The sequence below is a fragment of the Ciconia boyciana genome, chromosome 25 (assembly GCF_034638445.1).
Source record: "Ciconia boyciana chromosome 25, ASM3463844v1, whole genome shotgun sequence".
NCBI classification, from domain to species: Eukaryota; Metazoa; Chordata; class Aves; order Ciconiiformes; family Ciconiidae; genus Ciconia; species Ciconia boyciana.
Window position 1 is genome coordinate 2,645,604 of NC_132958.1, and position 24,951 is coordinate 2,670,554.

The window sequence follows — 24,951 nt, forward strand, 5'->3', positions numbered from 1 at the left end:
TTTTGCTCGCATTTCATCAGTGATCTCTGCATTGCGGAGCCAGGAGTTTTCAGGCAAATGTCTCTGCTTTGCCAAATACTGCCTTAAACAGACAACCGCCCGGAGAAGAGGCTTGCTTTTCTCTAAGGAAATTACACTGTGGACCATTGATTCCTCTTTACCATCACCATCCTCCAAGGAACCGTGGCTACTGTACCTCTCACTCCTACACAGGACTACCATCAGCCTACACCAGCACCGATTTCAGAGCTCGGTCAGGTTTTAGCTGCTGAAGGCACCAGCCAAGGTACGCGGTTACACAGAACACGTATCGCCTTGAGACACAGACGCACCTAGTGAAACAACAACATTCTGTCTTTATTAGGAGTTCCCATGGTAATATAACACAGAGTTCTTAAGGAATAAAACACAAGACTTGGGGTTGGGGTGGGTTTTTTTGCCATTGAGACAATGGTCAAATATCAGTACTTCTTTTTGTCTACACACATGATCAGCTTTAGCACTTACAGCTCCTCCACTCATGGTTCACAATCACAAATCCAAGGGTTAAATCCAGCTAGTATTAAATCCTACTTTTTTTTATTTTTAGAGCTTCAAGTCACTGCGGTTAATTAATTAATTAAGTCATCGTCTTTTTTTTTTTCTTTAAGCATTTACATATGACATTCATTAAACAGACACAAAGCGGACGAGCTCTCACAGGAAAAAACATGCTTACATAGCCTGCAAAAATCTTTTTTTGTGATTTTTTTTTTCCTTTTGAAGAACAAATTAAAACTAAAAAGTCATCATGAGTCAGTGAAGGAAAAAAAAAAAGGAAGACTTAAGTGAATACTGAAGAGCCGCAAGTGTTTCGCAGAATTGAAACGGATCTGCAATTCTTTTTTTTCTCCCCAACTCGTTCAAATCGATTTTAACATATAGGTGACAAAAAATGAAAATAGCTGCAATATATATTAAGTTCACGGATTACTTAACAAACAAAGTGCAAACTCTTTTATGCAAAACTAAAAGACCCAAGAGTTAAACCTAAATGCAAAATGCATGGATGAATATGGTAATGTTTTTCTTAACTTTTGTGTTCAAAGGGGCCTAAAGGAATTAGGTGCTGAAGCTGGGAGGGTTTGGGTACCTACATAGCTTCCAGATCCTTTGAAATCCCAGCATTGATACTTCATAACAACAAATTTGGTACTTGTTTCTTAAAAGCCTTCATATATATAGTTTTTTCCCCTAAAAGAACCTGTAAACACCATTTCAGAAAATACTCACAAATATGAAAAAACAAGGTCAATGTCCGTGGCAAAGTACAAATAGAAGAGAAAGCAGAAGATGCAGCCGAGTGCCAGGGCCTACCGACAGTGGAGGTAAGGCTGTGTTAACTGCGGGTAGAAAAGCTCTCTGTGCGAAGAGACAGGCCAAGTCCTGGGGACCGCCGAGCCCCCCAGCTAAGTTTAAGTGGGAATCTAATGGTGCAGATTTATTCTCCATGTCCTGAAAATAATGAGCCTCCAATACTAGGGCTAAAAGACCTTCAGTCCCAGAAGATACTTAAATGCCCAGACCCCGCTGACTGCCGCAGAAGCTCCTAAATTCATTCAAGGACCACTCATGGCCTCTGGTTTCTCAAATCTGAGGCAGCAGGCATCTGAGGAAGGGTGGGGAACCACCAGGCTTTCTCATGAATATTTGCACAAAGGCAAGTTCCTGAAGGAATGAGTGACTGTGAAATTTGCACCGTGTATGAGAGATTCTCAGCTGCTGTTGACCCATCGGGCTGCTCTGAGGCTCCCAGTTACAACAGCTGGGCATCTGGACTCAAACTGGAATTGCCACAGATGCTCAGGCATACGCTCAACTGACCAGCCTTTCAATGAGAGCTAAAGATAAGCGCTCATAAAGTTTTAAATAACCACTCATCGATGGCCAGGAAGGGGGAACGTGGCTGCTACAGAAATCTTTCAAGCAACATGTTGCTCTTTGCCCACGGCCCCCTGCTTATCGATTTCCACCTCCAGGAACAGAAGACAAACTAACTGCTAAAAACTCCTCAAGAGACTCTGTCCCAGCTCCTCAGCTGGCATCCAGCCCCTTTGTTTGCACCAGCTCAAGACCTAGTACAGTGAAGTGAAGATCATAGCTTATGAACCTGCTCTGCGACCTCCTATTGTAGCTAAGTGGCAAGCGTTGGCTGGAATGATGCAACCCAGGAATACCTGAAGTACCAGGGTGGCAGCGGCAGTGACGCTGGCGGGAGCCTGCAACTTGAATGAGTTTCGGGAAGGACCAGGAAGAACAGGGAGACCCCCAGTTCTCAGATAAGGCTTCGTAAACACAAATGATACAAACATTTTACAAACACACACACAAACATTAAAAAAAAGTGTTTCCTCAAGGACCTAATTTGCAGCAAAATCCAGAAGGAAAAAAAAAAAAATGAAAAAACAAACCAACAGAACCAAAGTCCCCAATGATTCTAGCTCACCCGATGGCTGAGTGCGATGCGCTTTCTCAATTCCTAGTGCTGTTTCTCTCTCTTGGCAGCAGACAGCTATTCAGTGACCTCAAAGGTGGTGGTGGGGAATGGTTACAGACAGGCTGGGATTCGTGTCCCTCTGTGCTTGCCTAGCTATTCTGCTGGAACACAGAACCCTACAGAATATCCAGTTTAAAACCCTTGAACTACTCTTCTGCTTGACATTACAAAAAAAAAAAAAAAGCTATTTTTTACATTTATTATTTATTTATTCCTTTTTTGTGTGTGTCTTAAAGGCAGCTCCAGGGAAATTCACTTTATCCTTCCTTTATTAAAAGAAAGATGCTGAATGGGACAGAGGCCACATATCTCAAACATCCTCTTTACATTTACTTTTGCATGTCAGAGGTGTCAAAACAGGGTTTGTTTCTTTAAATGTGTAGGGGCTGAGGGAGAAAGTGAGAGGGGTTGGTGAAGATGAGGAGGGAATCTGAGGGGACTGAAAGAGGCGCCTTACTTCAGCCCCCCCTCACTGGTTGCCCGCAGTAACTGTCACAGGCTCTAAAAGAATCAAAAAGGGTCTCCAGGTGCCCCCGTCCCCTGGTCCGCTAGGCGGGCACAGAAGGGGTCGGTCCTTAGCCCAAGCTGGTGATGTTGGCACGTCCGCCGGGCGGTGCCACGATGCGCTGAGTCGTGCGGCGTGGGATGTTGTCATCGATCTGTGCCCCTGCGGGAGAGAGAAGCAACGTCAGGTCCCCCGGGCCAGCGAGAGTTTGAGATGAGCGAGCTGCAGGACAAGGCAGTCGGGAGAGCACAGCTGCACTGAAACCCATCAAGTCCTCTTAGGCCAGGCTCCAACGGTGTGCACCAAAATGCATCATCCTTGGAGGAAAAGCCCTTTCTGGCCTCCAGTGCCTTAATTCTGCTGAAACCTGTTCTGCATTAATATCTCCACACCGAACACCTGAGCCACCCAGCCCTGCACAGATACGAGCGGGCTAAATGGTTTTCCCTTAGCCCTTTTTATTCCTTTTTATAGTTTTCCCTTATTGCACTGAAACAGCACGCTGAGAAATCAAATCTGCCACATACCAGATCCACAGCTGGTCTCAGCTGGCAAAGCTCCGCTGAAGTTGGTGCCATCTGCCCTCTTCAGACACCCGGCTGAGGACCGAGCCCAGAACGCAATGGGATACTCAGCATTCATGCCACGGCATGAATATAAGCAGGACTTTACAATAGCTCCTATACTGCTCTTCTTCCTTTCTAAAGGGATAACCTCCAAGCTAAAAACACATCACAGCCTCTCTCATTGCCTTCCAATTTCAGCAAAATTAATTCAGAGTAGGGGAGTATAAACAAGCTGTGATTTCAAAGCTATTTAGCCCCATAAAAGTATGTACCAGACAAGCTGAATCCAGACTGGTGCAGGTTCCTCACGGGTGGGGCCTGCTGTTTGGCAGGAGACGTCTTAGCTGAAGACGCCGGTGTGACGGTCTTCGGTGTCACTGACACTTCGCAGACAGGTCCATCGTAGAGGCCTCGAGGCACACCCCGCAGCTCGGCCAGCTGCAAAACACAGAAGCAGGCAGCCTTCAGGGTCAAAACAGCCTTCAAAACAGAACTAAACAGCTGGCCAGCTGTTGCTAAGCCAAAGACACACATTTCAAGATTTATCTTTGGTAAGAGGATTTCAAAGCGTACATCATCTCCTCCGTGCTGATCCTCGGGTGGTAGCTGGTCTCTGAAGCAGCTTGGATAAAATGAAACGCGCTCTGGACTGCTGTGGCTCCAGCTAGTTGCTAGCTGCTGTGAGCAGCCTACAGAAGCCAGCCAGTCTGTCCCCTGCACCGCAAGTTCTGTCCTTTAATGATCTCGACCTACCTGCTGTTGTATTAAAGGCTCCCGACAACACTCAAATGAAACTTATTACTCATCCCCAAAAAGCAAAACAATGCTGAGACAGAGACAGGTCTGCATAAAGAGGAGCCAGGCTAGCTTCACATCGCCAGCTCGGGAGCGTTAGATTGGGTTAAATGCAATTATTCCAGCTGAGATGCTGCCCAATTGGATTTATAGGTCAGACACGTATTTCTGTGGGAGACCAGAACACAACAGAAACCACCGATCTCTTCTCCACGGTGCTAAATTATTTGAGGTTGTAATTTTGATAACTTGCAATTTCCTCAGAAGAGCAATTAAGGAAAGATCATTTGCGAGGAATGTGAAGACTACCTATGGTCAGCAGAACTAACACAGCTCTGGTTTTGTCCAGGAGAGGGCAACACTTCAAACATCAAAATACTTTTCTCCTAAAAAATCTGACTTCATCTAGAAATAAACTTCTTAAATTCTCAGCAACTAAGTTGCAGCTGAGTTCAGTGTCATCTTCTCTGTCAGTTTTTACCAAAGGCATATCAAAAGGCAGTTTCTGTTTTGAATGGGTGTATTTTACAAAAACACTTCTCCAACAATTTTAGCCTCTTAAAAATAGAAAATTCTCACTTTTAAACAGTCAGTAGGCTGTGCCTGTGACTCACAGTCACCAGACAAGAGCATCTGATCATACCTGACAGAAGGGAAAGCAGCATAATGTATCCATAACAATAAATTAGAATTCTAAATGGTTGCTGAAAGGTTTGATATATAAACGCTATCAATAACTTCTCTTGATACTTCTGTGACAGGAGAAGCCTGCCGGGTTATTTGCAGATGGACTCGTGTCCAAACTGGACAGTTCCTGGCCACATGTTCTGTCGAGGTGTCCCAAGACGGAGAAGAATTAAAGAGCAGAAAAATAAAATCTGCAGAAAATCCAAGCTCAAGCCAAAGCATATTCCTGTAATGATTCAAGCAAATAGCAAAAATGAAAGAGGAATGAGATAAATATGGCTCCTATCCAGGGAACATTTTCTGTTGCAGAAGTGTGTGTCTGCGAGCCAGGGGATAGCATCTGTTTTCCACCCACTTTAACTCAGGAGTTTCAGTGAGAGAACAAATGTGCATCCAACCATTTATACTCACCCTGCTCCTTGCTTTGATGCGCTTGTAAACGAAGTCAGGGAACGGTTTCCTGGGGATATACCGTCCAGACCCCTCGGTGACATGGAGATTCCCATCCTCCAGCACGATCTTCCCCTGGCTGATAACCACCAGGGGCGACCCACGGCACTCCATGCCTTCAAAGATATTGTACTCCAGAGACTAGAACAAACAAACAGACAACGTGAAGCAAACATATTCATCCCAGCAAAGCCTGCTGTGCTGTAATTAGCAATCACCAGTCATGCTAATTGCCAAAATTTTAAGGACAGATGGAAGCAAACTCAGCGGCACTTACCTGAGTTGTAGATGCTGTGGCTTAATAGAAAGGCTGGTCTTTATTATCAGTCTAAATTTATTAAGGATTTACTCATGCAAAATTTCCATTGCAACAAAATTCTTAAAGAGGAAATACAATTTTCAAATGAGAATATCTCGAAGCCTACCTGTTTAAATGCATTTAGGTGCCTATCCCTTCTGAATTGTGAGGGATTTAGGAGCCAAATACAGTTTTATCCGAGTTTCATACTAAAAATAATGGTAATTTTGAAAAGCTGTATTTCAAACCAGTGTTTTGGTTGATGGGTCAGGGACCAGGACAATCTTGTTTTACTCTAATGGGATTGCTCATCCTCAATTAACAGGATTGGAAACGTTACACCACAAAGAAAAAAGACAAGTTTTAAAAGAATCACTGGTAAATGTCCCACCCATGAAGCATCCTGGAATGAGACGCACTACAATCATGTTATTTGGGGACTGTTACTCTAGTGACCGTCTCTGAGACAAATCCATGTCTTTTTTACCAAGTTAATAATGGAGTTTGCTCTTGAAGTGTGTTATAAGTATGGGTAGGCTTGACTGCAGATTTACAATTAGCTAGAATGGCGGTTAAACCAACACTGAACCAGGTCCAGTCTGAAAAAAAGCTGTGGTGGCAAAGGAGGAGGCTTGGTTAGAAGCTTATGAATCAGGCTGGTTCCAAGAACAACACTATCTCCCTCTCTAGCTCCTAATGTTTCCTTGCCAGACAGTGGCAAGAGCAGTGTGAATTCTTGGAAAATATCCGTATGTTGCTCTAGCATTTTAAAAAGTAACAATCATCTGATGCCACATAATCACTACGTCTCCCTGTGTTGCAGCGACCGCTCTGCCTGACTTTCAAAGGGGCTTTTGTTTTATATTTGACCAAACTAGGATGACTTGAGTCTAAAGGCATCACTTGTATCAATTTCTCCTCTAACACAAGGCACACGTGCAGTGTGAGACACAAAAAACTCCCCCAACAGGTGTAATGCCAGGTATAACAGGCAATGCAATGATAGGGGAAGAGGTTAGAGCTGGACGTGTAAGAAAAAAAGCTGTGATTTCTTAGCCCTTCAAGCTCTAAACAAACCACTTGAAAACAAGAGCCCTTCACCCTCCATAGTCTTGGCACAACTTCAAAGATGCGGCCTTTGGCAATAGCTGATCATTGAGCGCCGACGCCTCTTGCACGCTGCAAGAGTTTCGGGGGGATCTGCAGTCCTTAGCACATATAAAGTATTTCTGAATGATCGCGCCACAGCGGACCTTGTTCTCCTTCAGCCTAGCCCAGATCTATGACAAAATCATGGAGTCAATCCTGATTGTACTGGAGCATATCCACAAAAGATAAAGTCTCTGAGTTTTGTGCTAGGAAATTTAAAGAGTCCAATTCATTTCCTAAAGACAACAGCCAATAACTGGCAATGACTTTCAAGTACTCCATCCAGCAAGCTATTTCCAGCTCTCTGAGCCATTCGTAAGCACAAACCCAGGTTCAGACCACTAAATTTGGCACCTAATAGCGGTATGTCCCTGGGCTCTCTTCTCTAAGTCGTTCCTCTCCAGACTGGAGGTGTGATGAGTCTGGAAGCACCTCTAAGGTGACTGAAGTGACCAGACTTCCGAGTCTGGATACCCCCGTTAGAAGTCTAAGCACAGGCAGGATGAATCCAGGCCATCTGTGACCAATTCTGACACAGAGTTTTGTCACAGGGAAGTGAACCAAACCTTTAAAAAAAGTTTCTTTGTGAATGTGCCCAGGGATCCAAGTGTGGAAGAAAATTTTGCTCCTTCAGCTCCAGAGTGAATGAAAGCATTCACGGAAAAAAGAACAAGGAGTTTTTTTCCAGGGAAACATTCCATAGGTTCATCGCCAGCAGTGAAACAAGTCGTCAACAAATGCAAACAGTGGTTGCTTTCTCTGAGACAGTGCTCGAATGTCACAGGGAGACTCCAACCAGCCCTTTGCACTGGGACCATTCTGCAGTTTCCCACAGGGTGGGACAGCTTTTTTACCGTAGGAACCGGGCATAGAATACGGGACACAGCTGTGGGCCACAAGCAAACAGTGCCTCTAACAGTGCCACCACAAAGCCACAGAAGAAACAAGGGGAAGGTCTGGTTAGTCTGGGTGCTGCCTTGTGTCTCCCTATGCCAACTAACATTGGGATGATGACCAGTAAAATCATGTCTAAGTATGACTCCACACACATGTGCCAGATCAGTACGTGGTGTAAATCCACTCAGACTCATTGATCTGGATCAGATCTCCAGCAAAGGTGTCCATGAGCTGAGAACCTTCACTGACCCCAACTAGAAAAGGGGCAGTTCACATTCCCACTGCTAGCAAGCCAGAAGGTCACAAATAACACATTGTGATAAGAGGCCTTTTGATATTTTAGAAGATTTAAAGAGCTTTCTGTGTGCTTAGACCCAAGCATCCAACACTCAGAAAGAGCAGACAATCTCTTTGCTCCGAGGGGAACCTCTGGGTATTCATGTGATTTCAGATTTGGACTCAATCGTCTTCCCTTCTGCTCAGACAACTGAGCTGTACTGGGTGTAAGACCAGAGAGGGCTTGGGACATCGAGAAAACAAAGCCCTGAGTTGTCATGAGCTCTAGCTCTTGGCAGCGCAGTCTGGCACTGAAGGAGGAAATGAGCAGCAGAGCTCACATCGTAGGAAATACCCTTACTATGTTATGAGTCTTGGCGGAGATTGTCTTGACACTGTCAGGATCCCAGATAACCAGATCAGCATCCGAGCCCACTGCAATACGGCCCTTCCGCGGGTACAGGTTAAAGATTTTAGCTGCATTTGTGCTGGTCACAGCGACAAACTGGTTCTCGTCCATCTTGCCAGTCACCTGGGGATAGACAAAAGGAGTTACTGCATTAGCCAGGTGGGGACCACTCTGAAAAGCAAATAGATGACAGCACAGCAGATTCCCAATGATCTCCCCAGGGGCAAAAACCTCAAGCGAAAGGACCATAACAAGCATCTGGGGGGAGATAACAACACACTGCTGCAGCTCTTTCTGCTCTGAAAGTCGAGCTGCAGCCTACGCCTATGACACGTGTGACATACCACAGCCTTATCCCAGATGATGGACATCCTCTCTTCAGTCCCATTGGTTCCTTCAGGGATCAGGGTAAAGTTGTCCTTCCCAACAGCTTTCTGCGCAGTGTTGAAGGTGCAGTGGGCACTGCCAGTAACCTGGAGGTCTCCACTGGAAAAGGCAATGATAGGTATTTAGGATATTTTATTGACACAGGTTTACTCCTTAAAGGTAAAACAGCCTTTCACTTGCTGGCAAGAACAGCTATTATTTTTATCACCCACTTGTCTCATGATGAAGGACATGCTGTACGAACACAGAGAGCTCTACTCACCAGGACAGTAGTGAGTTGAGAAAATCAGGAGTGGTTGGGTCAGGACTCAGTGGCGGGGAAGTAACAAAAGCTGCCGCCTTAGCCCAATTCTTGCTCCAGTAATGAGATCCATCGGTACCCAAGCTGGCTGTGATGGGCTCTCCATACACCACAGTGCCTACAGGACAGGAATACAGGCAAATCCGCTGTGAGCACCAAGCAACATGCACCTCCAGCCTGGCTTCCAGGCATAAAGCATCCTTCTGAAATAGGACAAGCTGGGTAAGTTAGGCCAGCATCGCACGGTTTCTTGGTACTTCCCCTTAAGGACGTGATCACAGAGACACAACATTGAATTGAATTCACTGGCCTGCATAAACAGATGATCAGACATCATTAAACTCCTGGCCTGTTCAATGCTCCTCTGAAACTATATTATGTTACTAAGGACATGTTTTCACAAGCAAGCTCTTCATTTTATATGCCTATCTTGAGATCTCTAAAGAAATACTGAGCATTCTCCAAAAATCAGTCCCTCAGAATAAGTATCCAAACATCTAAATATCTGAGTTAATAATAAAGATACTGTTACCGATAAGAACACGGAGCAGCAAAATGCGCACAATGCCCTTACACAATTGCTGAGGTCAGTGCTGATTAATTGTGCTTGAAAGGGTTACCGTAAAGATCCATTGTATTGTATCCTGGGCCAAGAACCTTATGAAAGAGGCTGAGGGGAACTGTAAGAGCATGAGGAGATCCAGTCTGATCCAGAAAGGATGTGGAAGAAAAAGAACAAAAAAAATAGTGCCTGCAATATTTTTATAGATGTGGATGTATGAAAGATCTAACAAGGCTGGGTTTATTGGAGCAGGCTCTGTGCATAGATCAGATAAGAGAAAGCTCCTATCAGGAAAGTTTCCTGCCTACAGAAAAAGCCCATCGCAGAGGAAGTATCAGTGCTTCTGGTTCACAAATGCAGCTCAGGGAAACCTAGTGATTCCCCCAAGGGTATACAGTAAATCTGTGGCAGAACTAGGAAATTAAATTGGATCTTCTGACTCTCTGTCCAGTGCACTAACCACCAGTGCATCCTTCCTCTTCATTAACATTTTTGGAACCACATGAAGGAACAGCGGATCCTTAAGGCCACGATACTTTGCAAGCTGGAATGCACCAGCAACATCTGCACACCAAGCAGATGCAAGATGCTGCAACTTCAAAAGCAGTGCAAGCTGGTAGCCCCACAGATCTGCTCACCAAATGCAACCTTCCCGAAATCTCTGTAAAGTGCCTATCCATCTGGCTTCTGAGCCCAGACACTTCATGTATTTGTTTCTGCCTGCAAAAGACGTGGGTAGTTAAAATACTAACCCTAAATACTTCAATCAGAAAAGACTGGCAAAGGCAACCCCAGAATTGGTCAGCAGGGTCTTACACACCTCACCATGCAGAGTAAGAAAAAAAAAAAGATCTTTCTTTCACCATATTGTCTGAGCTACTGTTAGGTCTATAGGCTCTCAAGCTAGCTGGGAAAGAGTGCATTAGCTGAGGCTGAACGATGCATTAGCTGGCTTCACGCTGCTTCCAGGACCACACTGAAAGAGGAGGAGTAGGAACAGCCTTTGTCAGAGGGGATCCACCAGCAGAGGAAGAGGCCATCTGACATCACTTGCCACAAATAGGGTTACGAAATCAGAACAAGGCAAAACACACGCTGGCTATTAATGGGAGGCCTGTTGTGGGCCAATACATTGGGAGGATTGTTCTGCAGGGAGCGATGTTTCGAGCTCCCAGATCTGCCAACAACAGAGTCTGCAGGGAATCTCCTCCATACAAATGCCACTGGGAACATCTGGCTTTAAATAACATTCGTTCTTTTCCATTTAGCAAATCAATTCTGTTTTGTTTTCGCCTTGGATAGTCTTCAGTTATGTTTCCTCTGTTGCTTGGGAGGGCAAGGCTAGTGTGTGTGGCCCTCCTGGGTTACCCAGTTGGGTAACTGCACAGCATTTAAATTGAATTATTTAAATAAAGGAACAGAGAATGGCATGCCATTTATACCCCAAATTCTCCTTATAAGGAGAAAATGCAATCTGAATGAAAACTGCGTATGCTAGTTCACTCAGGAGGCTAGCTACGGTGAGTTCTGTGGATCATTCATCTGGGACAATCCCAGCACCTTTCACAGGCAGGGTAACATCCATCCAAGTCAGCTTGAGTTTTATGGCTCCTGCAATATAAGTGTATGGTCCCGCATCCCAATGCTCCTATCTCCTTGCCAGCTAGTGGTCGCAGGGGACAGCGCGCATAGCAAGAGGGTGTTTTTGTTGATGCTGCATGTCTGTGGTGCATATGTACCCAGTACTTTACCTAGAAAAAGGAAGGGATGCTTCCCTGGCTTATAGGATTGGGTTGCGCAGCCACATCAAGTTGTTTTCTGGGGTAATGCAACATGCAGCCACTTTTGCATGTCAACACATCTTCTCATTTCAGCAGGATCTCCACTAATGGAGCTAGGAGAGGAAGGTTTATTCCAAACAGTTTGAGCTGCTTCCACGCCACGAACAGAAAGAGATGCCTTGGAAATCAGTCCTCCTCACCAACTCTGAACTCATTTAACAGGAATCATGGGACCAAAATACTTCTGAGCCAATACACAAACACAAATCTGTTTGCTGTGGTAGGAAATTAGCTCTTCTCACACCAAACACCCAGATGGAAAGTGATGTCATTTGTATATCCATTCAGGCTTATTGAGACTGCATAAAATTAAATCCAACCCTTCTGAGGAAAGAAGGGGGAAAATCATCCCTCCTGCTTACTCACCCACCCAGAGCCACTTTAAATAGAAATGAAGGGTTTAGTCACAGAGCAAAGCAGGGAGACAGGCACTCACTGTGCTTTGTAACCCTTGCTCCTTGGGGGCAAGACAGCAGGGTCAGGACTCGGGAGAAGCTACCGCATCACTCGGAGCAGCTCAGCTCCCCCACAGACCTCAGTCAGAGAGAGGAGACACAAGGCAGCAGCATCCACCGCAGGTCTGAGTCTTGCTTCTTGCAGCATCCTCAGGCAGAGGCGATTGCAATTCCCAGCCTAACCCAGACTACTGATTCCAATTCCTGTTTGGATGCCAGGCTGTGAGTTACAGCACACGAGGAGTACCTATTTCACAAGCAAGGAGCACAGTGGATAGCTGGAATCGGTAACCTCTTTGGCTACTCCAACTAAATCCAACAGGGCTCACGAGTCAGAGACCTCTGTCAGGACTCTTGGAATCACTTCTGACCCCAGGAAGCAGCTCAGCAGAAAGCACCAAGGAAAGACCACAGCAGCTGGAAGGAGGACACAGCTTGCAATCTCCAGGGGGATTCATTAAATGGAGACAGCACAGAATTACTCTGCAATAACATGAAGGCACACAGCTCAATGCGGCAGGACGAGTGTGAAGAGAGAGGCTCTAGGCTGAACAGAAGAAATGGCTCCTGGCACTGATACGACCACTGAATACTTGTCTGTGAGAGATGAGACAGAAGCAGTTGCTTGGGACCTTTTAAAAAACAGCCTGGACAATAACACTGGAAAAAGAAACCTCTCCTGTAGGGATGAAGCTTATGTTGGCAAGGAGTTGAACTGCATGAGCTAATAGGGTGCTTCCATCCAAGGGAAATAACTTACCCTTTTTCCTGGCTTGAGCAATGACATCAGCGGCACTTTTGCTCATCACCTTGGTGATATAAAGGGGGCAGTTGGTTTGGTTGGCGATGGTTATTGCCCGGTTCACAGCCTCTGCCTCCACCTGAGAAACAAAGTCAGCAGCACGTTAGCAGCATCCCCACACGTTAGCATATCCCGTTCACCTCCAGAGGGTCACAGGCTCTGCCTTCACAGGAAAACAGGGTGTGCAGGGCCAAGATGAGAGACTTTCCACCTCTCTGATTCTGAGCCAGAAAAATGTACAGTGTAATCACGATAATTAAAATAACATCAAGCTGTAGTCCCCTCTCATTACTACCTTTTCTCCCAGGCTGCTTCGAAGTTTCTCTGCAAGCACATTAAGTCCTAAAATAATACTCCAGGTGCTCAAGGTCAGAATGATTAAGCCCCTTCTTTAACCTAGACAAAAATAAGCAACTAAATGTTGACTCCACAAAACTATTCATGTTCCAGCCCACGCGGAAGAGAGATGCTGTAGCCACATACTCTGGTAAGCCACGTTTGCAAACAAGCCTCCTAAATTGCACCCTCCACTACAATATCTGGCTTGGGATCTGACAGAGTGTGAACCACCCCACAAATCAACCACTTTTTCTTGCATGTGTAGAGAGATAACCTCAGCAAGACTGAGGGTCACTTTATAACTACAGTCTTAGAATTAACATAATCACTCTGCAGACTTTTACAGATCACACATCCTAATCAAAGCAGTCCAGATGACAGATTTAACAACAGGGTAACGCTCATAGTGCCTACTACCACGGAGAACCGCGCCTGCAATACCACAGACATTTTCCAAGCGAACAACAGAGGAAACTAAAACCCAAAGCGATCGGCCACCTGATTCCCCAATGCAAGAGGCTACCAGCACCTCCCGTGGACTCCAGCAGGATTGGCACATGCTCAGCACTTTCGAAACTCTGCTCTACAGTGCCTTATTGCAGGCCAAGCACTGTAAACCATCATCAGTCCCAGAATCAGAACGCATTGACTGCTGGCTCCTAGCGTCGTGCTTGATCCACTGAAAGTACCACCTGAAATTAAGGACCCATCAGCTTAGGAAACGGTGTATTCGCCACACTGACGCCCAAGTGCCCAGAACAGCTCTGCTCACACTGACAAAGCCACCACCTGTAACACTGCTCTGTTTGCAGCTGGACTGCTCAAGAAAAACAGCACAACGGCTGGGAGTTTTTAAAAGAAAACCAGAGGCAGTGCCAAAAGGGTTAAAGCCCTAGCCTGTCACCACGCCAGGGCTTGTGACTAACCCTCCCCAGGCAGGCTGATGTACAGAAGGGGAGGTTTTCTGGCCCAGCTGCCCCACGCAAATGGAAAAGGCTGCAAGGAAGGGTGTTTATTCCAGGCCGTTTGACTCGAGTATGCCACAGCCAGCAGCACTTGCAGGGAAGACAGAGGCTGAAAGGAAGAGCCAAGAAAAGCATACTTGTGCCTCCTGAGAGACAAGGAGAGAACTCAGACGGGCCAGTGCTTCCAGGCAATGGCATCAGTTTGCAAACTGCCCATTTAAAGCAAGCCTGTGCACAGCTCTGTCACTGCAACACTTGGAAGTCACATTTCCACGCCGTGCCTTAGTTTCCCCACTTGCAAAGCAGGGATAAAACAACACGCATCTTCAGACTTTTGACCAAAAGGCATCTGAGCAACTGCTAAGGAGGAGGAGAATATTTTCTGCACAGAAGAGAACAAGGCTGCTGAATTCATGCCTTGTGCCCAGATGCTATGGTGACAGGCACATAACAATAACCCAACGACTAGTCCAAAGGGGAATGTTTGCAATTACCAGTATGCATTAGAAGCCCTAGCACAGCAGTTCTCTTGGAAAAAAAGACAGACATTTCCTGGAGCACTTGGACTGCTTGTGCTTTCAGCGTTTTTGTGGCTAAAATGAAAACAAAAAATGATGGATCGCTCCGAAAAGTCATCACAGAATGATCTCAGCTATAGGGGGAGAGTTTTCCAGAAAGTGATGGGTGATGCTGACTTGGGATGGTGATGTCTTAATTAAGGCTCCCTTTGCTGGCTGGAACAATGTGCTGAACATCGTCACCTTGGCTTAACCCAGGTTACTGAGGTGAGCAAGCTAAACCCATGAGTCAGCAGTGAAACTTAAGCCTTAATTCATGCCTTCTGCTCAACCTGGGAATTCAGAAGATGTGTACGCTCCAAGTAAGACACAAATGCATATGGCCAGACCCTGAATGCTTCCCTCTGAGGTAAGTCTCACTGAATTGAGTGGGAGTTTTGATTTAATAAATATTTTAGACTTGTTCAACAACGCCTGCTAGTTTGCCGTAGATGGAGGTCTGAATTAAGCAGCTCTTCAGTAAGATGACAATCATCATAAAGTCCTTAGGACAGGCTTTCCACCCTGTAAGGGGCAGCACGAAAAGCCAATTCTAGTGTTAACCGCACCCCAGAGGGATACCAAGAAACATCCGCTCCTACTGAAGTCAACAGGAATTATGGATCTGCTGCCACCCGCAGAATCTGGCCTTTGTCATCAGCCAGCTTAAAGGGAGTTATATGTTTTTAAAAACACAAAGTTACTCCCGCATTGGAGAAAAGGAGGGAGGGAACCAGATGACATTGTTTCCTGCTCTGTTTCCTATGACATTAAAGGAGGAGACTTTTGGACCAAGTGCTTCCACTCTGGGCAGCCAGCACAGCTGAGTTCAGCTGCACAGAGCCTGCCCAGCGACCCTGGAAGAGGCTCAACTGATCCTCATTTGAGGCAGCCACGTGTCCTCAGGCAGCCTTCCTCGCTATACTGAGAAAGAACACATTTCTGCAAAGCGCAGAAGACAGATATAACAAACCAACCAAGCCAGGGAGCCACACAGTTCACACTTGAAAGCTCCTGCTCCACTAAGGATGACCTTTCAAGTAGCCAGACAAAACTTGGCTAGTTTGACAGCCAGATCCTTTAAGGTAAGGAGCAGCCTTCCTTTGAAGTCAACAAAAGTTTAGGGGTGCTCCACAGATAAGCCCCACGTGTCATGTCAGCATCTGTTCCTGCTCTCCTGATGCAAGCCAAAAAAATATGATAAAAAAAAAAAAAAGCAGGGGTGGGTGAGTGGAAGGCTCAGTGCAAGTGTCTGCTCACAACTTCCAGGAACCAAAAAATCCCACCTCCTGGAGCCAAACACAAATTCTGTGAGGATTCACATACTGCCCAAGTCAAGCATTTTTTTTCCCCCTTCTGCATGAAGCAACTGAATGATTTATACTCCTACTGACATGTCTCTGGATGCTGCTTGTCTGAACCAAGAGGAGGAAATGGAGAGGGAGTATGAGGGGCACGTGTGGATGATCTCACACACCCAGCTTCCAGCTGCCACATCTGGCAGTCAGCAAAGCCCCGATATCTTGGAGGAACAAAAAGAACTGCTTGTACATAACGGACGGACTTCACAAACCCAGAATGCTGTGGTGAGATGTCTAGCTTAGAGATACGGAAAGACTGGAAATGAAGAATGCAATGGGAACCAACCTGAAAAGCAAAGTTTTAAGGTTCTTTCTTACTCTTGAGATTTATTTTAAAGACTTAGACGGAGTGAGAGGGACTGGGGTGCTTTACCCTAGAGAAATCAATGGGGAACTATGGAGGTTAACTATATTAAAGTGCTGGGCTAGGATCCCAGTATTAGCTCCCCTCTCTGGTACATACTTTCTGTGCCTTCAGCAAACCACTTAATCCCTTGGTGTAAAAAAAAATCCATCATCGGTAAAAGGTTCATCAAATGATCAAATATTATGGTAACAGAAGCTATGCTAGTGCCTAAGACAGAATGTCAGGATTTGGGCATATATTAACAATTTCTGCTGAGTCAGAGGAAGTCTGGATAAAATAAGGACTGAGAGAGAAGCCCAAGAAATGGGATCTAGAAAAGTCAGTGGCAGAATCCTGCCTACATAAAGCCAAATTCTGAAGTCTTTACTCATGCAAAACTCAACTTAAAGTGATGGGAAACTACAAGAACTTCAGGGTCTAGCTCCATAAAGACCAACACCATCAGAACATGTAATTCTTCAGGGACTTCATCTTAAAGTGTTCCTGTGCAGCGGCTGAATCAAGGGACTGGTGATTCAGGTAGGCTGTGCTCTACCTGTGCTTCAGGTTCAACATTTTCTCCGTCTCCTAATGTAGGATTCCAGTTTGGGCTACCAAAGGGCTGAACTGAAGATCTGCTAAGTACCAACAGCTCTCTGTGTCTTGAGTGCTTATCATGGGCTCTGTGGTTCAAACACATCCCACCTCACTTTATATACCTGATGTGCGAGCAGAGCCTTTATAGACCATCTCCAATAATCAACAGAAAGAGATGAGCTGTTCCAGAGGGTGAATCAAACCTTAGGCTGGATTAATTACTCCCTGGAGATGTCCCCTTCTCCAGTACAGAAGCGGAGGGGGCTCCTCAATTCCTCGTAAGTACCCATAGCAGTTAGTCTCTAGAAGGGACTAGTTACTAATTACTCCCTAGAAGTGTCTTAGCCTCTTCTCTTACCCCATGCAGCAATAATATTTACAGCCAGGATGAAATTGTGTTTCCGGCAACATTCATCCCAATATGAAGTACTTGATGGCAATGCAGAAATGTTATAAATTGGGGGAATAAATGCAAAGGCAGTAAAGTCCTCACCTCTTCAGGTCTGCTCAGCACATGCCCTTCAGGGCCTGTGATCCCCAGTTCGAGGATCCTTTGCTGCTCCTAAGGCAGAGAGAAAAAGAGCAGGAAAAAGATTTAAAGCAACACGCATTTTTTCTTGCAGCAAACACAGCTGTTTGAAAGAGGTACAAGTGAGATCCTAGGCATCTGTGCTAATAATCACATGGGGCTTTACATAAGGGCCTTACAACCAGAGCCGTGTCCAACCTCCCTTGTTGAGAATAACCAGAGCTCACAAAACTCTTGCTGATTTGTTCACAGGAGGTCAGGGAAACCTTTTAGTTTGATTTGCTTCACACTGGGTTCACAGCCCCTCAACTTTCACCACTCATTTGCGTCTTTAAAGTAATCCCTAAGATGTGCCAAAACAGTATCTCATGAAAAAAATCATCCTGCAACTGCAGGTGACTGGGCTCAAAGACTCAGGTGGGATCTTCTCCAGTCAGACAATGCAGAAATCCTCTGCAAAACCAGGTTTTGCATGCTTGAGGCATAATGTATAAAATGAGCTGGAGATCAGATGAAATTCAAATACATTATTAACATTTCTTCTTTGTTGCTGTTTAAAGGATGAACAGATCCCAAACATCAGCATCCCAGGTACTGTATGAAGCTATTTCCCTTCCCACTCCCCTGGTCTTAGTTACCGCAGAACATTTTATTCTACGCAGTGAGTGTCACACCCAGACACAGTCTTTCACTTATGGGGAGAAAGGCAGAGATGGCCGATATCCACCACAAACTGAAAGCTGCCATGAAAACCTGCTTTATCAGTGACAATGAAGGGGATGAGATTTGATGCACAGCTCTGCTTCCATCCTTGATACAGCTATGCCACGCTTTTAAAAGTCTTGGTGATTTTCTGTTTGCAAAGAAGGATTTAGAATTTAAATCCTCCCAGCATTCTGAAGTTAATAATCCACAGAATAAACATAACATACCTCAGCAATGATGTCACCATTCTCAGCATGCACTTGAGCTGTCGCACCAATATCCCGGATTACACTCAGGACCTCATATATCTGGAAGACAGAAAACATACCGTACAATATACCCCGAGTGTACACTCAGGTACATACCTATTATATAGTATACACTCCAGATTCCTTCAGCATAAATTTTGCAGAATGGAAAAGAGAAAAAGAAGCATTAAGAAATATAAGATGTGGTCTGCTGGATAGATATGATCCATTGTCCTGCCTACAACTGCCTAAATTTCCCAATCTGTATAGTCAGATGCTACTGATATGGCAGAGCAGCACTATTCAAAAGCCAGGTTTGGGTATATTTACCATGCTGGAGACAGAAACAGCAACTGCACGGGCCTACATCTGGAATGATTTTAAGGAGCTCACCGAGTTGTACCTGTTTCATGCCTTCATTTACTGGTGCCTGGCATCAAAAAAACCCTTACATGTGATTTTCAAGGAGAACCTGCACCCACCCCTCTCACTGCCTGGGACAGGAGCAGGGTGATTTCCCACTCCAGCAACCAGTTTGAGAGGGCTCAGGTTGAATAACCCACAACTGATGCCAGCTCCGTCAATGGTCACTCATTAAAATGCTTACCAGAGTCATTAGAGATAATTGTCATATACCACTGCCTCCTACACTGTTCCAAATGACTCCCAGGCATTCCTCTCCTCCCACCACATTTAGAAATATAAACTGCCTATCTCAACCATTAAATGTACCCAAACATACCCACCAGAATAGCAAACAGGAGGGCAATTCCTTTTTAAGGTCCCAGTGATTCTAATGCTAAAGCCAGAAACCCAATTCTGGAGCAGGATCAGTTTCAGCTTATAAACACACAGAACAGTTATGCCAGAGATCTCACTGTCCTGCTCTGCGCCTAGGCATAAAGCAGCAATTTATAAAACTGCCACTGCTTCCACACCAAAGGAGCTGGAATAAAACCTTAGATCTCTCAAAATGAGGGGTTTGCCATTGCTTTCCCCAGCCAAGTCTTTCAGGGTTTGTTGTAGTTTGTTTTGTTGTTTTTTTAATTAAAAAAAATATCTTCAAACCAGAGCTCTGGGTACTGTTGCAAATCTTAGGTACTGTTATGCATATAAAGAATGAAACCAAAAGAGAATGTCAGATCCAAGTGTATTGAAATTAAACCCTTATAAGAGACTAAGGCACAGCTTGCAGTGACAGAAGTGAACATTAAGCCTTCCTACCTGAGAATCAGTTAGCTGATAGCGATCTTTGAAAGCCATGTAAACCAAGAAGGAGTTCACACCTGGCAGAAAGAGAGCAAAGGAATTATCTTTGACATACAAATTGCAGGCACAGATAAAGCTAGGAAACACACCATTCCTCACAGAGAGAAGATGTCCCCCTGAGTCAGCCCCCCCCCCCCCGCAAGCACTAATGATGGGTAGACAAATAAATTACTTTAATCTGCTGTGAAATGTGTACACACACGTGCGTGCACACAGGCATACGCACTCAACAGATCACGGCATAAAGCCAGGATCTCCTCAGCCATGTGGCATCTATAAACACAACTGATGAGAACGGAGGAGCCTGCACTCCAGCCATGGGGACAGCGAAACCCCTAGGCTTCCACTTAACATTGAAATAAGAATAATTCCGTGGATTCAGCACTGTAGGAGGTTGAGTAAAAAAATAAGCAAAATGCATCACACACAAAAGCAGAGACTGGGCCTGGCTGCCTGATCCCCCACTCCCTCCTGCGAGAGCGAAGGGAAATCTGTGCCTGTAAGCATGCCCTCCTCCACTGTGTTCGTACTGACCAAGACACAGGGAGTGCTCCCAAGTTGGCTTTCCCTCTCCCGCCTTCTGAACCAGCAAAACTTCTCACCCAGCACGTGTGGGAAAGCACTCATTCGAATGTAAAAGGTTGTCTTTTTAAACTACAAACAGGATGGAAAATTACTCTAGCCTAAGGATGAAACGTCAAGGAAATTAAAGAGGGGAAAAACCCATGAGGTCATTTTATTCAGCTCTCCTCCACTTTTAGCAAGCAGTGCTGGATTGTTCCTTCTGGGCCTGATTCCTCCCTTGTTTACAACAGTTTAATGGCCAAACCTATCACCTAGCTGCACTAATGAAAACCGAAAGACGTCCGCTGAACAAAGGTGCTCCTTTGCATGGCAGCAGCAAGAGATTCACCTCCTCAAAACCAACGCTCGCCCACCTAACACACTGCAGCGACACCAGTGTGTACCATCCTCCTGAGCCCTCTACAACAGCGACTGTCCACACATGAAGCCAAGTTAATGTCAGGGCCCAGAACAGCTTTATTGGGATGTAAAAGATTCCACAAGAGACAATCCTAAAAAATAGGGGAGCCAGTCCTGAAAACTAAAGAGGGGAAAGGCTTCTCTGAGCTTTGAGTAACTGAACTTACCGTGATCTTTGACCAGAGCTTCCATCTCCTCCTGGACACCTTTATGCCACTCGGTGATATCCACATGCAGAGAGTAGTCGCAGCAGGATTTGCTGTCTGCCCATTCTCGCCACTGGTCGAACGCAGTCAGCAAACTGGTCCCTGGCTCAGGAACCACGTGATCAACTGGGAAAGACAATCAAAGCATTGGTAAATGGCTGGTGCAGCAGCTTTCCTGGATGTCCAAGATAGAGCGCACGCTTTGCAGAGGCTGCTGCAAAAACAGGACATTGCCTTCCCCTTAAAATATTCGAGTTTGAAAGACTTGGTTTCTAAAGCCCCACATCTGAGAATGCAGCCAGGAAGCTGATTACAGGGCCAAGCTGAAGGAACGAGTTCAATTACTACAGCCTGTTTACTGCAATTGGTTGTGAACGGAGCAAATGAAATTCTTAGGGCACCAAACACAAACCACTGCGGAGAGCTCTATAAACACCGCTCCCCTGTTTGGTGACAAGTAAACAATGACACAGGCAAGATCCCCTGTGAGCATCAGTCAGCAGCTTTCAGTACACCGCACCTCGTGTTCAAGCAGCGACTTTGTCTGTGCCTCTGGACATGCTAGAAAAGGGGTCCACAGAGTGCAAAGACATATTACTGCTGGCACGTACGCAGCGACAACCCAGGACTCCACGCACGGGTCAGAGCTGCTTTGTGCTACGCATCCCAACTCAGAGCACCTTCCAGAGACGGCGTACGAGTGAGGACTGGAAGAAGCAGGAGCAAGCGTCTGCCATGGCTGGAGAGACACCTCCTGACGACAAGATGGTCCTGCTTGCCTCTGCCATCTGCTCAGTCTGATCCTCGTTCCAGCCTAACACATCAAGTCCAGCAGCAACTGGGTTCACAGGCAGCTACAGGATACTCCACCAGTGCTACAGATGCAGAACAGCCTCAAAGGGTAACAAAAGAGATTTGGATCTGAAGGTTTAGTGTTCCTCCCAGTAACTGGAATAGCATTCAAATTTTTATTTGAACGCATGGGATCTCTAAGATCTTCACCAGACACAGTGAAATAAAAGAAGCAAGCCAGCATCTCAGAAACTGAACTGCTGCTGAGAGAGTGGGAAAAGCCTGCAGGACTTCAGGGGTCACAAGTTGGGCAGGCACTGTTGAGGAGGAAGAGAGACCTGGCTTGACTTTACATCAAATCACACACACACAAAAAAAGTTGCTTCAATTATCAGCACAGAAATTCAAGCAGTTTATTTTTAACTTTACTGGAGAGTATCTGGGCTGCCATCAGCCCAGCAGTTAGCTCTAAATCACAACTGGGATAAGAGACAAAGTCCTTGGGCCCTACTTGCTCTCAGTGAAGTACAAAGCTTTGCTTTGCCCCCATGCAGACATGTCAGCCTAGATTTACTGGTTTTGCACTGCCTTAAGAACTGGATCTACACTGGGAGCTCTCAACCCTCTGCAAAAGCAGTACTGCTCTGCTGAACAACCCACGAGCTTCTCCAATGCTCAAGATGGGCAAACACTGCAGAAAGCAGAGAGGATTACCCAAAACCACCACCCTTCCCACAAAGCTCTGCCCACCTTCCCTCCCTTTTGCAAAGGTGGCTACATGACAGATAGCAAAACAGCAGTTAAAGTATTTGTGCTTTTCCAAAAGGCTTGTGTTTGCCCCTCAAAGTATCACGCTAGCCTGCAAAGGGAAGGATGTGATGTACAGTTCTTTGCTGATACATTGGCAGTACAGCTGCAGCTTTGAGGAGCAGTGGCTTAGGGGTTCAGGAGTGGCTGGTGGCCTTCGTCTGCTCTGACAGAAGTGTCCTGCCCATTAGAGAAATCTATGCTATGAGTGAAAGCTCTGAAATTTGCCTGGTGGCTGGCATCAGATCAAGGATGCGCTTTTCACCACCCTTGGGAAAAGCAACCCAAATTTAATCAGCCGATAAACTGTCCTGTTTTTAAAAAAAAAATAATCTAATTTCTGCTCCACAAGGTCCTCCTCCCCAATGGTCAGAAACCTTCCACTAACTTCCAGACTGAATTGTTTCTTGGCCAGTACATAGCCCCTTGTCACTCTGCCAAAGTTAATCTTTAGCTTAAGTAGTATGAACAACAAGGAGAAAAATAACATTCTCTCTGCATTACCAATGGGATACAGAGAAAACCCAAGTTTTCACAAATGGCCAGTACCTTAACACAAGAGCTGTTTTCCTCAGCCCACTAATTAAAAAGCCAAAAAAGCCCATTTAATCTCTAACACACCACAGCAATAAATCCATCTCTACTTAAACGAAAGGTGCCCTAAGAGCTCTACCAACCCTGAGATGATACACAGCTTATGGGCATTAGGAAACTCTGCCTGGAGGCACCAAGGGGTTAACACAGTGGAGTCTTCGCAGCCCAGCACGGAGCCCCTAGGAATGACTCTGGTGTCTAGGATCAGAGCTTTATCACCATCTTATTTCATGCGCTGCCCAAGTATGACTAATGGGAGTTTGTGGAGGGAGTGGGAGAGGGGGTAAGGGAGCTCTATCAGATCTTTGACAAAGCCAAACCACAGCTGGTTGCAATAAGGATAAGGGATGGAGGTAGTGGTGCATATGTGCATGAAAGTCAGCTCTGGGGATTAGGGATATCTCATATGGAAGCTGTGCTGCCGACACATCTCATAGCAGCTCCCTTGAGCTCACCGATAGCCAAATCACCCATCATCCCCATCAAAACAGAACACAGTTTGTTTCCATAGCAGCTCTCTGCCAGGCAAGTATTACTGATCAACCACTTTGTTACATTCACGTGGAAGAAGTCAGCAAGAAGGAGGCCTGAACATGCAAGGTATGCCAACAGCCTTCAAAAGCCTGTGATTTAACTAGTCCAAAGAGACTGGGCGAAGGAGCAACACGGTAGAGCATACCATGGGATGCCCGACACACGGCATCCTGGAGCAGGAAGGAAGCTGTGCTGCCGCAAGTGAGGCAGCAGAAGCAGTAGATGCTGCACGTAAGATACAAGGAAGGTGGATGTAACCCTAAGCGCTAGTCTAGAAGTAATTCAGACACAAACGCAAATGTCCCCTTGATTTTACCATCCCTTATTAGAATGGAAGGGGCCAACTACATTGCAAGATCATGGCCTACATCCCTACATGCTAGGGTTGGGGTTTTGGGCAGCCCAAATAAGTAAGAATGAGCCCAGATCCTTTAAAGGAGAAGAGTCAAGATTGATTCTTCGCCTGCTGTTAAAAGAACTGAGCATTGCAACTACTTCTGCCTATTGGTAAGGATAGGAATCGCCCACATGGAGGTCAGAGGAAGCTCTCCTTCCAGTCCTCAGGCACAGCTCAAGAGCTCAGAGTAAAACAAAAAGCTTTTTCTTTAAGGTCCCTGAGCTCCAGAGCAGTACAAAGCAGCTGATGAAAGCTCCATCCGCTGCATTCCCACAGCCCTAGGTTCCCAAGATGACCCCTGGGTATGATCTGTCACAGGACCACGGACACAAGGTCTTCTGACCCACCGGAGCACGCAGCAAACCCAGCCGTGGAGATTACCCTGGGGGGTTCCCATGCGAAAAGCAGTGTGCTGTCCTGACCTCACTGAACCACTTCTCTCTAGGGAACCCGACAGCTTACTGCCCCATCTTCCGTTCCTTCATCTCGGAAACCAGGAATGTTCAATTCCCGCAGCCGCTGGAGTGGCCTCACGTCTGCAGGACGCACTCAGGACAAACTGTTGCAAGACAGACTGTTGTCACCCCTTTATTCTCTAGACCACTACAGCCTTGATCTCTTCGTGCTTCCAAGCCCAGATGTTTTCTTCCTGTTGTTGATTATTGCTGTACAAATGATGTCAGCTGCTGAGGTCTGAAAAGGAAGTTGCCAGCTCAGTTTAAGCTCGAAGCTTGCTCCAAAAACAGAAACAAAAGGAAGGAAAAAAGAGAAAAGGAAAAGATCATTTAAGTATCACTTCATCAGT

The 24,951-nt window shown here is 45.8% G+C and overlaps 1 protein-coding gene across 2 annotated transcripts in view; it reads right to left on the minus strand.

Annotated features, from left to right (window-relative positions):
• Positions 1–336: 336 nt before the first annotated feature.
• The window catches only part of DPYSL2 (dihydropyrimidinase like 2), a 55,228-nt gene continuing 30,613 nt past the window's right edge, over positions 337–24,951 (minus strand). For both annotated transcript variants that reach the window (XM_072846054.1, XM_072846055.1), the window contains exons 4-14: positions 20,984–21,148; positions 19,788–19,849; positions 18,543–18,623; positions 17,575–17,643; positions 12,875–12,995; positions 9,218–9,374; positions 8,913–9,054; positions 8,521–8,691; positions 5,501–5,680; positions 3,880–4,045; positions 337–3,203 (exon numbers count right to left, since the gene is read on the minus strand). In XM_072846054.1, coding sequence (XP_072702155.1) covers positions 3,112–3,203; positions 3,880–4,045; positions 5,501–5,680; positions 8,521–8,691; positions 8,913–9,054; positions 9,218–9,374; positions 12,875–12,995; positions 17,575–17,643; positions 18,543–18,623; positions 19,788–19,849; positions 20,984–21,148 — 1,406 coding nt within the window. In that variant the 3' untranslated portion in view covers positions 337–3,111. The remainder of the gene's footprint in view (positions 3,204–3,879; positions 4,046–5,500; positions 5,681–8,520; positions 8,692–8,912; positions 9,055–9,217; positions 9,375–12,874; positions 12,996–17,574; positions 17,644–18,542; positions 18,624–19,787; positions 19,850–20,983; positions 21,149–24,951) is intronic.